This window comes from Atta colombica, unplaced genomic scaffold (genome assembly GCF_001594045.1).
Source record: "Atta colombica isolate Treedump-2 unplaced genomic scaffold, Acol1.0 scaffold29, whole genome shotgun sequence".
Lineage (NCBI taxonomy): Eukaryota > Metazoa > Arthropoda > Insecta > Hymenoptera > Formicidae > Atta > Atta colombica.
Genome location: NW_017259392.1, coordinates 688,835 through 700,038, shown reverse-complemented (window position 1 = coordinate 700,038; position 11,204 = coordinate 688,835). Strand labels below are relative to the sequence as shown.

At 34.2% G+C, this 11,204-nt stretch overlaps 2 protein-coding genes across 2 annotated transcripts in view; one reads left to right on the top strand and one right to left on the bottom strand.

The window, feature by feature from the left end:
• The first annotated feature begins 4,729 nt into the window (after positions 1-4,729).
• Positions 4,730-6,615, top strand: LOC108689975 (odorant receptor 2a-like). Its single transcript, XM_018196999.1, has 6 exons — positions 4,730-4,823; positions 5,247-5,376; positions 5,762-5,861; positions 5,923-6,030; positions 6,092-6,247; positions 6,562-6,615. The coding sequence occupies exons 1-6, from the start codon at positions 4,730-4,732 to the stop codon at positions 6,613-6,615; spliced, it is 642 nt and encodes a 213-aa protein (XP_018052488.1).
• A 67-nt stretch (positions 6,616-6,682) lies between these two features.
• Positions 6,683-11,204, bottom strand: part of LOC108689984 (3-ketoacyl-CoA thiolase, mitochondrial) — a 5,192-nt gene continuing 670 nt past the window's right edge. Inside the window, exons 2-8 of the mRNA XM_018197008.1 lie at positions 10,223-10,389; positions 9,862-9,993; positions 8,580-8,844; positions 8,260-8,435; positions 7,404-7,604; positions 7,102-7,256; positions 6,683-7,015 (exon numbers count right to left, since the gene is read on the bottom strand). Of these exons, the coding sequence (XP_018052497.1) occupies positions 6,931-7,015; positions 7,102-7,256; positions 7,404-7,604; positions 8,260-8,435; positions 8,580-8,844; positions 9,862-9,993; positions 10,223-10,389 (1,181 nt within the window). The 3' untranslated portion in view covers positions 6,683-6,930. The remainder of the gene's footprint in view (positions 7,016-7,101; positions 7,257-7,403; positions 7,605-8,259; positions 8,436-8,579; positions 8,845-9,861; positions 9,994-10,222; positions 10,390-11,204) is intronic.

The window sequence follows — 11,204 nt, the reverse complement described above, 5'->3', positions numbered from 1 at the left end:
GCAAAATCACTTTATCGTGTTTCTCGTTGTATTGCGGCCGTTTGTCTTTCAATGCTCGGCTCAAACGCATCAATTGCGTTCGATATCGATCGCCTGTGATTGTTTCAGTTGGTTTTAAGTTCATAATACACTGCCGAGCTGGTCCCACCAAATACAGAGCATGACCTTGGACGTCAAAATCACCGTTCTTGAAGCGTTGAAACCACTCACGACACGTTCTTTCACTAATAGCGGCCTCACCATAAGTATTTGAGAGCATTCGATGAGCCTCAGCCGCAGATTTCTTCATATTGAAGCAAAAAATTAAAACCTCCCGCAAATGACGAGAATTTGGCTCGTAAACTGACATTTTCAATCGAGAATAACTTTATGATGCAGACATAAATCGACTAATGTTTCTATGGGGTTATGTTGACAGATGCCCAAGTTTATTGTATGACGTCTATGATCTATTTATTTCGACCATCACTTATCGCTAAAGCCATCTATAGGAAAACGGCGGAAGCAAAGTTGTACACCTAATACTTAAGAAATAATACAGATCTATAAAGTGCATATATATAAAAAAATATTTTATTTAATAAAATTTATTTTTTATGAAGTAGTAATGAGATGGCGCTGAAGTTAGGTTTTGCACACGAATATGATCAAACGGTGATAAAAATATGAGTATTGTTGGTCTGAAAGCAAAAAATAGCTTTTTCTTAATGAATAGACTTGTAATTCTCGCCTAAACTAGGATAATTAATATGACATGCATATTTTCAAAATGTCGAAATGTCAGTTAAATATACTCCCAAACGAATTCTGCCCTAAGGAACTCAAGCCTACATAGTAATTTTTCGAACAAGTGTCCCTTCACACAATTTACTAAATACATCTTCTTTTTCAAATACCTCAGAAGCTTGACTTCCCTCTCCCGGTTTCGATATTGAAGCACAACACAACGCTTTTTGAGCGAACGGTAGGTCCTCGCAATTCTTCAGCAACGGAATTTTCCTCCAGAACACTCCCCCTTTTTCTAGCAACTCCTCCCCTTCGGCGAACTTTTTCCTTTAATAATACTTTTCACTTAATTACTGAACTCATTAATTTTTTGCAAATGCACGAATGACGCAGGTAAAATTATTAGCACTATCCTTTCACTCATCTCAAATGCCATCTCTCAGCCCCCTCCTTCTATTTTTCCAACAATCATCATTCCAATATGTCTTCAAATTTTATCTATAATGTTCGTCATTATAATAACTTCTCTGTTAACTTCTCATCTAACCACATTTCTCCTCCCATGCCTGTCCAAGAAGACAATTTTCGGATCTACATCACTCTCAAAATTTTTCTTACGTTCCCCCTCTCCGATAACTTCGGAACTTCCTTACTATAACAAATATCCCCGCAGCGACTCTAGGAACTTTTCTAAAGACCTTAAACTATTACAGTGGAATTACAAGGGCTAGATATAATCTGGCCTCTCTCCAATCCATTTTTCAAACATCATTTGTTTGCAGGAATCTCTGCTCAAACCCGACAACATCTTTAACATTCGAGGCTTCATAGCCTCATTAGATTAGACTTTTCTCAATCTGGAGATAGAAGCGTCTGTATCCTAATCAAAGAAAATTTTGAAGCGATTAATCTTCCTTCTCTTTATCATCCGTCTGTAGAATCAAACTTCATCAAACTTCTTTTTCCTAAGGATTCCATTATTATTGTTAATATCTATAGATACTCAGATCAAAACATCCCCTCGTCCTTTTACTCAGACCTCATAAATCAATTTCAAAAATTTAAGCTATTCTTTATCGTTAGAGACCTCAACGCTCATCATCATGAATGGAGATGCTACCAATATCAATTTCAGATGCCAAGCTTCTCAAAGATATCAAGGATATCCCTTAATTATTCTCAACAAAACTTCTTGCACTCTCGTTCATCCCTTATCTCATTCTACTATTAATGTTGATCTTGTCATTGCATCTCCTCTTTTATTCTCTTTAACTCTTTGCAAAACTCGAGTTGAAACAGATACTTATGGCAGTGATCATCGTCCGATTATTACGGAATTTCAATTTTCACCTCAATACTCATTTAAATTTTGCTACAAACCACACGACTTAGATAATCTCTATTTATATCTTAAGTCTAACGCTTCAGACGTCCTTTCGTTTACGGACGTTTCTCCATAGCTCGTTATAATAAATTTTCCTCGTTCATTCTAGAATCTGCTAGAAATTTGTCCCTGTTAATAAAAGACTTCCGCGCAATCAGGTTTATTCAAGACGGCCTGATCCTCCCCCTGGTAGAACAACGTGCGTTCCCAAGTCGTTGATCAATGAAAGTGTGCCCTCAAAGAATTCCTCAAACATCCTTCCCGAAATTTATTTCCTTTTCAAAACCTCCTGCTCTCAAATTTTAATTCACAGCATTCAACCTTAACAAGCGCACTAGCTGGCGTAAGTGAGTGATTTCAGTGATCGTACCCCCCATCCGCACAGATCTGGTCCCTCATCAAGAGTATCAAACACAAAATCTCCGGTAACGATTTGAAATTTCAGCAAAGTTCTAATGATACGATCTCTAAACTATGTTCTCCTTCCTGCTTCCCCAATTTTACGAAGTCCATAAAAGCCATGCTGCAGGAAGACCCATGTTTTTTCCCGGCTCAATGACTTTTTCACCCTTGACGGAAGATAAGACTCCTCTTACAAGGGCCTTATCTTCCGTCCGAAAATCCTTTTCTCTTGGACTCGACCAAATTGATTACTCTATCATTCTCAATCTACCCCCTGAATACTTAGACTCTCTTCTAGGAATTTTCAATGATATCTTCGCTCTCGATGTCTTTCCGGACTCATGGTCTGACTCCCTTGTCGTCCTCATCGTCCTTTTCTAAACCAGGTGTCTCATCAGTTAGATCTATCTCATGATCTCCTGTTTCGCCAAACTTATGGAAAACATTTAATATACTTTAGATTTGTATGGTATATCGAATCTCGCCCCATAAATTCAATCAGGATTTAGGTCATTCTTGCGCAGATAATTTGGCCACACTTATCATCAACGTTAGATCTGGTTTTTTGAATCAATCTCCCACTGGCAATTTTCATTGACATTTTGGACGCCTTCGATAACGTTGATCCGCACATACTTGTTAATGACTTTCTTGTTATAAGTATTTCAGTTTACATCAGGAAATTTATCGAGAATTTCATTGGCAGACAACGCTTAAATTTCGTGATCAACGTTGATAGGCCCCTTTGATTCATTCAAAGGCACTCCACAGCTTTACTCTCAGCCCCCTTCTATTTATTTAATATCTACCTCAAGGACATGACCTCTCAGATACACACTAATGCCAATTTACTACAATGCCGATGATGCTGTCGATGATCCCCTATTCTACGCAACGGAATGTCAATGATTTCAAATTTGTTCAATACTCGCTTAATAATATTTACACATACATGAGAAGCAGAGGTTTGGACATCTCCCCCACAAAATCCAAGTGGATCATTTTTAGCTGAACAAGAAGAGGTTTCTCCTACTTCCTCTTTACATCAATAATCAGAAGATCCCTAGGGTGAACTCACATCGCTTTCTTGGAGTCATATTGGACCACAAACTAAACGGCAGACTATACCTTAAGTATCTCATGAAAAAAAGCAAAAACATCATCAATATTAACAGGGCTTTATCGGGAGTTTCATGGGGTTCTTATCCCTACTCACTATCTATCACACTCCACTCTTGGTAGCTCGATCGAATACGGCGGTCAATTTTTCACTTGGAACACTAAATCTGCGAATTTCATTAAGCTTCTCCGAATTCAATACAAAACTATCAGAAAAGCTATGGAACATCGCATTTTCACTCCCATTAACACCATGTTATGTGAAGCGAAAACCTCTTCTACAACTAGATTTAATCTCGCCATTTCAAAATCTACAGATCTACAGATCTATGGCTTATAAATTTAGTGCATCTTATTCAGCCCTAATACAAATGGAGCTTATTGCTTTCCGCATGAACCGGAAGATTGAGGCCATTCAAAGTTCCAACTTATTCAAGATATACATCACAAGCAGATACTCAGAAAAATTCATTCACCATTTTCATCATCCGGCAGTATTCTGGCATGATTTGGAAGTTTTATTCTACAAGATCACCTATATTAGCGCCATGCTTGGTTGTGACAAGGAGGATCTATAAGGATTTATTGCTGCCCAATTCCTCCATAAGTCTTTTGATTACGGATAAAACGCAGTCACTTTTTACATGGACAGTTCCAAGGAATCCGGCTATTCTGTCGGTGCGGGAGTCTTTTCTCCCGATTTAAACATCAACATCGCATATAAACTTCCAGTTGAAACGTTCATCTTTTCTGTTGAACTCTGGGCGATCTACCAAACCAACCTATCTTGCTCGAGATTCCAAGCATGATCGCATAACCATTTTCAGCGACTCCAAGAGCGCCCTCGACGCCATCTACAACAATAGGTATTATCAGCGCAATTACATAATTTATTACATCAAAGGCCATTCTAAGCGCAGCTAAGAACATCTTCATCTCTCTTTTTTGGATTCCTTCCCACTCTGGTATTCCGGGAAATGAAATTGCTGACTCTATTGCCAAGGAAGCTGCAAAGATTCTTCTCCCAATTTTCGTATTCCACATGAAGATTTCTTCTACGAATCCAGGCTGCACTACAATTTAATAACTCTCAAGACAATGGCTTCTACTAAAGGCACACTTCACTTCGAGCGCTATTCATCCATCTCTAAGAAAACTTGGTTTGAGGGAACCTCTCAGCAGAGAGAAAATTGTGATTAATCGTCTGAGATCTAATCACTACAATTTAAATGAAAGCTTGTATAGAGATAACATGATTGAATCCCCTTCTTGTTCTTGTGGAGCAATAAAGCAAAATATCAATTATATTTGAATGCAACCTTTACAGTCATAAAGCTCTCCACCTTCTTATTTACGTAACAAATATCCTAACTCTCCTGAAGATGTCTTTCCTTTTCTTTCCCAGCCTCCTCCCCAAGTTATGCAGGCTTCTCCTAGCTTTTATAAAAGCTAGCGAACTTTTCTTTTAAATTTTCCTCTCCTCCTGTGGCGCGCGACTACCGCTAGATGGAAGAAGGCGGAGGAAAGTAACCATCAATCAAACATATACTACACTTATATGTGTTCCGTCTAAAGTATTTTATATCTAATGACGAAGAAGTCCTCAATGATCCAGTATCAGCCTGCCTGGCTGCCGGACCAATCAAGAAGAAGAAGAAGAAGAAGAAGAAGAAGAAGAATAGTCAGGCCTTTAAGGAAGCTTTAAGACAAAGTCTGACTATGAATATTATTGTTCAAATGAATATGTGATTTTTGTTTATTTTTAAGATTGATATTGATAATGATCCATTAGGAGTCGAAACGCTTGTTATAATAAACTACTTGTTTTAGCCATAATTTAGCATAAAGACCTTGCTTAGCTTGTAGCTCTATTTTTATTATATTAACGACACTAATTTGAGTTTAATTGATGAGGGAATCGATTTCACATGCTTATTCCGCTTTATTCTTTTATACCCTTTTATAAAATTATTATTATATCTCTATAATATTTAGAAAATTTTATTTGTATAAATTTTTTTTAATTAGGTTGTATATGTAAATACTTTTCGAAGCTATAAGAAAATTGATGAAATTAATTATCCATTTGCATTTTAGTTTTGTTAGCAACTGATTATATTAATTTTGCAGTTTCATAAGTGAAATTCAGAACATCTTTGGTACCGTTATCTTCTTTCAATTCCTCTCGAATTGCATGATCATTTGTTTGATTGCCTTCAATGTATCGCAGGTAAATCCGATTGCTTTGATCGATTTATCAGCGAGTTTTCACGCGATCGATTGAACCGCAGATAAATGTTTATATTCCGGCGGTGCTGATCGGCATGCTGACATACATGTGTTGCATGACATACCAAATATTCATCTTCTGCTGGCATGGTAATGAATTGCATCTACATGTGAGTATTTAAATAAATATTCTTATATATAGATGTGCGAGAAAACATGCACGATTTTTAGAGTATGCGTTTAGTCACGGCCGCATATTCGAACAATTGGTTCTCCAATACCGAAAGATTCAAACGCAGTCTACAAATCATGATGATAAGGGCTCATCGTCCGCTTACCTTATGTGCCGGTAGAATCATGTTATTGTCTTTAGATACTTTTATGCAGGTATGTATATTTTTGTCCAGACATTTTGTTAAAACAAAATTCATTCACTCACACTATAAAAATCTAAATCTAAATGATGATATTATCTTTCTGATAATTGAACCTTTGAAAAGCATATGCACCATTTAATTTTCAGTGCAAATCAAAAGCTGCCTCCTCTACTTATTAAAATAATTCGTATATATCTTTATTTTAAATTGATCTTAAATAATATTTATTATCTGAATCCACTATAGTAATGGTTTTAAAATTAAACTGCTTTAAATTTTTAAATAGAATTCTAGGTCATTTGAACAAAAGCTCTTATATTTCAGATAATGCGGATGTCCTATTCGATTTTTACAGTACTTCAAGGATCAGCTGCTTAAAAACCAATTTGTTAATATCAAATTTCGTAGCTATGATATATTTTTTAAAACTACAAAGAGCAGCAAATAAAATATAAATGTTTTATTGAATACTGTATCATTATATATATGTACAAAAAAATATATAAAGTATATATAATATAAAATTTTTATATATAAAAATATTCTTCATATTGCCTATATCATTAAAACGAGAAAAAGAATTACAATCGTTTGTTTGATAAATCATACGATGTATCACTCTTATCATTTTATGTTAGTTCGATTTGTATATCACAATATTTTTACAAAATTTAGCTTAAACCTTTTAATTGATTACAGCGCTTCTACCATTACAGCGATACCTTGACCGCCGCCAATACAAGCAGAACCGATACCGAATTTTCCAGCTTTTCGCCTTCTGCAAGAAAAAAAAAAAAATATATATATATATATATAAATCAGAATATTAATAAAAATGAGTTGTTTTATCATAAGGTATGTTACCTAAGTTCGTGCACCAAATGAGCAGTGATCCTGCTACCGGAAGCAGCTAATGGGTGTCCTATAGCAATAGCACCACCATTTACATTCAGTTTATTCAGATCCAGATTAAGTTCCTTTGCACACGCTAAAGTCTGAGCGCCAAACGCTTCATTGATCTATCAAAAATTATATTAATTAATGCATGATAAGAATAAAATCTAAATTATATTTTTAATTACTTTTTATATTAATTATTTTCACATTTTTACATTAAAGATGCTATTTGATAGGTGAAATTTCTGTTGTATAAATTGCAATCTCACCTCAACGATTTCTATATTATCAAGTGTTTTGCTCGTAACTTTAAGTAAGTTCTTGATTGCTGGTGCAGGACCAATTCCCATAATGCTCGGCTCTACGCCGACAATACTATATCCTACTAAACGTGCCAATGGTTTCAAGCCTTCTGCCTTGATAGCTTCTTCACTAGCTAAAATAACAGCGCTTGCTCCGTCACAGACACCCTGAGAACAAAAATAAAGTCGAGTTAATTAGGTGGGTCGTTTGATAAGTTTGGTAAATTTCCATGAAATGGCGCTACAATCCATTTGATGACATTTCGAAAGATCCACTTTTCGAACCCCTTCAGGCCAAATTTCAGCCAGAAAGGACGCATAGTTCACATTTGATAGTCATTTGAAGTAGGCTGTCTCAAAGTCTGCAAAATACTCATTGACGGTGACAATGACTTCCTCATTTGACAAGAATTTGTTCCCACCGAGCCAAGTTTTTAAGTTTGGGAACAGAAAGAAGTCACACAGGGCCAAATCCGGAGAATAGGGTGGATGAAGAATCAATTCATAGCCCAATTCGTAGTTTTGTCATTGCAACGGTCGACTTATGGGACTGCGCGTTGTTTTGATGGAAGAGCACTTTTTTGCGCGCTAATCTCGCTTCAAATGACTACCAAACGTGAACTATGCATCCTTTTTGGCTGAAATTTGGCCTGAAGGGATTCGAAGAGTGGATCTTTCGAGATGTCGCGTCATCAAATGAATTGTAGCACCATTTCATGGAAATTTACCAAACTTATCAAACCCACGTAAATTTGGGAAAAATTTGGGATATAAAGATTGATATAAAAATTCTATCCATAAAATGTGAATAAAAGCATAGTACCGATGCAGAACCTGCTGTGACTAATCCATCTTTTTGAAAAACTGGTTTCAATTTGGCAAGTGTTCCTAACGTCGTTTGCGTACGTGGATGTTCGTCCACACTGACAGATGTATCCTGCTTCTTAATTTTTACTTGCACAGGCACTATTTCTTCGTTGAAATGACCCGCGTCGTTGGCTGTAATACGTTTTCTTAAATAGAGGCTTAAATTCTATAATCTAAATTTATTTAATTAAAGAAGAAGATTAATAAATTACAATTTTCATATTTAATTAATAGCTAACACATAAAATTTCATATTAAGTAAAATATTGTATCTACCAGCTTTCCAACGTTGCTGACTATTCAAAGCAAATTGATCGACTTCTTCTCTCTTTAATTTGTATTGAGTACCGAGTTTTTCCGCAGTCAGACCCATGGGCAAATTACAATAAGTATCAAGTAATCCAAGCCAAAGTGAGTCTTCGAATTCATATTTTTGGCCCAGGGCAGTGCCATAACGAACATTTCTTACAATAAAAGGAGCTTGACTCATGTTTTCTGCACCACCCGTCAAGACAATCTTTGAGTCTCCCATCAGAATATTCTGAAATGGAAAAATATAGTCACTATAGTGCTATATAATAACTTTAATTTCTGCAACTATTTCTTATTAGTAGAGGAGAAGGTAGTATTATGGTCAATGTAGACATAATCTTAAGTATAGGATTCCCTCCTAATACCTTCATTATTAGGTGATTAATATATTATTAGTGAATATATTAGTGATGAATATATTAGTGATTACTCATGGAATTATTTGTTTGGTACTCGCCGTTACGCATGATACTAATATACAATAGTCAATATATTTCATTTTTACTTTCTCAACATATTTTTACTTTCAAGCATTTGGAAACATTTTTAAAATACATTTTATCATTTAATTACACATGCTCTCTCATTCTTTTTAAACTTAAACATATTATTATACGAATACATGTATATATTAAATACATGTATATATTAAATGTGTTTCTTTAACACTTTATGTAGCTATATACATTTCGACTCAAGCATAGCAGTGTTTGTAAAGTGCTAAAAAAGCACTTATATACTCTTTTTCAGCACTTTCTTAACACACTTTGTAGATACTTTATCAGATTTACACATCTTCGAGGTGCTTGATTAAAGTCTTCCATGCGGTAAATCTTGGGTAATGCTAACATCGGCGGTACTGAAATTTTAAAATCTCATAACTCAGGAAAATCGCAACTAAAGAATTTGTAACCAGTGTTTCGAAAATGCCTTGAGATGACCTACAAGAATATGCAATAAAAGATATGGGTTCTCATTTAAAAAATTAAAATCGACTTTGACATAACCTTCACAACGCCATCAAAGTTAATCACACATGTTCATGTAATGCATTATTTCCCGAATAACTTTTGTCTGAAAGAATTTTCAAAATAACTATTTCCCTCGTTTTTAAATGGGATACAAACGGGATCTGAAACACCTAATTTTTTATTATTGTTCTCATCTCTATTGGATATTATTATTTGTTAGTTCTCTCCTCAATATTTATTACTATTTTAAGAGAATTATGGAATTCTTGGCTAACCTGAGCCCCGCTGACAATTGCTTGAAAACCAGAACCGCATAATCTATTTACACTAAATGCTGGTTTTTGTAACGGAATTCCTGACTTTAATAACGTATGCCTTGCCAAAAAAGCACCATCAGAAGATGAACTCTATAAAAAAAAAATTAAAAGTACGTCAATTCAGTTAAAAGACCAATGAGTGCATACCATTTCATGCATGATATGCATATTGCATCATTTATCCTTGTTTAACATTCGGTGAATAACAAGGATAAATGATGCATCAAGCGCATCATGAATAAAATGCATCCTAATTTAAATAATAAAAGTAAATAATAAAATACTCGTAATTGGTAATTATAAATGAAAACTGATTTACCACTAGAACGTGTCCAAATACAACACTGTCAATCTTCTCTGGTTTTAGGCCTGCTGCCTGTATTGCAGCAGTCGATGCAACAACTGACAAATCAGTTGCACTTTTGTTTATAAACATACCTCCCATTGTACCAAATGGAGTACGCTTTGCAGCAACAATAAAAATACCTGTGGAAAATTTCAAATTAATAATTCATTTCTTACTAATGTCCTATTTTCTTATATTTCAATTGATTTTAATTTTATATTTCATTAAACTACTAAAGTTTTAAGTGAAAATTATTAGATTTGTAAAAAATATGACACATGTACTCTAATAAACATCAAATATAACAGTACATTATATTCTACTTATAATGATACAATTTTTACCAAAACTCTATCAATTAATTCTATCAATTATCATTTCAGAGCAAATCAGAGTGCTATAGGAGTAAAAGCGCAGTTAAACACATTTTCCATCCATTTAAATTTTGTTCTATATCATATTAGGTGTTTCAGTGGAGACTAGACCAATAATATTATAATTTCCATTTTTTTTTAAATATTTTCTACACAATAATATAAATGTAACATACATATATGTAATAATTACATTATTAATGTAAGAAAGTATAGTATTAATGAAATGTTATTTTTAATTAGTGTTTACATACAGATAGCCACTTGCTATATTAAACTATCATATTAAACTATTTGCTTTTTTATATATTATTTTTATAATTATATGCTAAAGCATGTATGTTCGATAAGCGAAATTATATACCGTTTTCTTTTCGAAACATTATTTGTTTATCTCATTCCGACTAAACATTCCATCTAATTAAATCGATTTTCGAATTCAAATGATAGATGTCTATTTTCAATTTTATTTACCAATATAGACTAATTTTAATCTCGATTTAATTTACTGTTTATCTTCTTATAATTCTATGAACTAAAGAAAAATAAATAGTAAAATTTTTATGATGTAAACTGAAATC

Excerpts from the sequence above, each read along its gene's own strand:
- LOC108689975 (XM_018196999.1), top strand. The coding sequence starts at position 4,730 with ATGGCTTCTACTAAAGGCACACTTCACTTCGAGCGCTATTCATCCATC. Across the intron at positions 5,377-5,761 it reads ATTATTGTTCAAATGAATAT|TTTCATAAGTGAAATTCAGA; the intron begins GTGATTTTTGTT and ends TTAATTTTGCAG. Across the intron at positions 6,031-6,091 it reads GTAATGAATTGCATCTACAT|AGTATGCGTTTAGTCACGGC; the intron begins GTGAGTATTTAA and ends CACGATTTTTAG.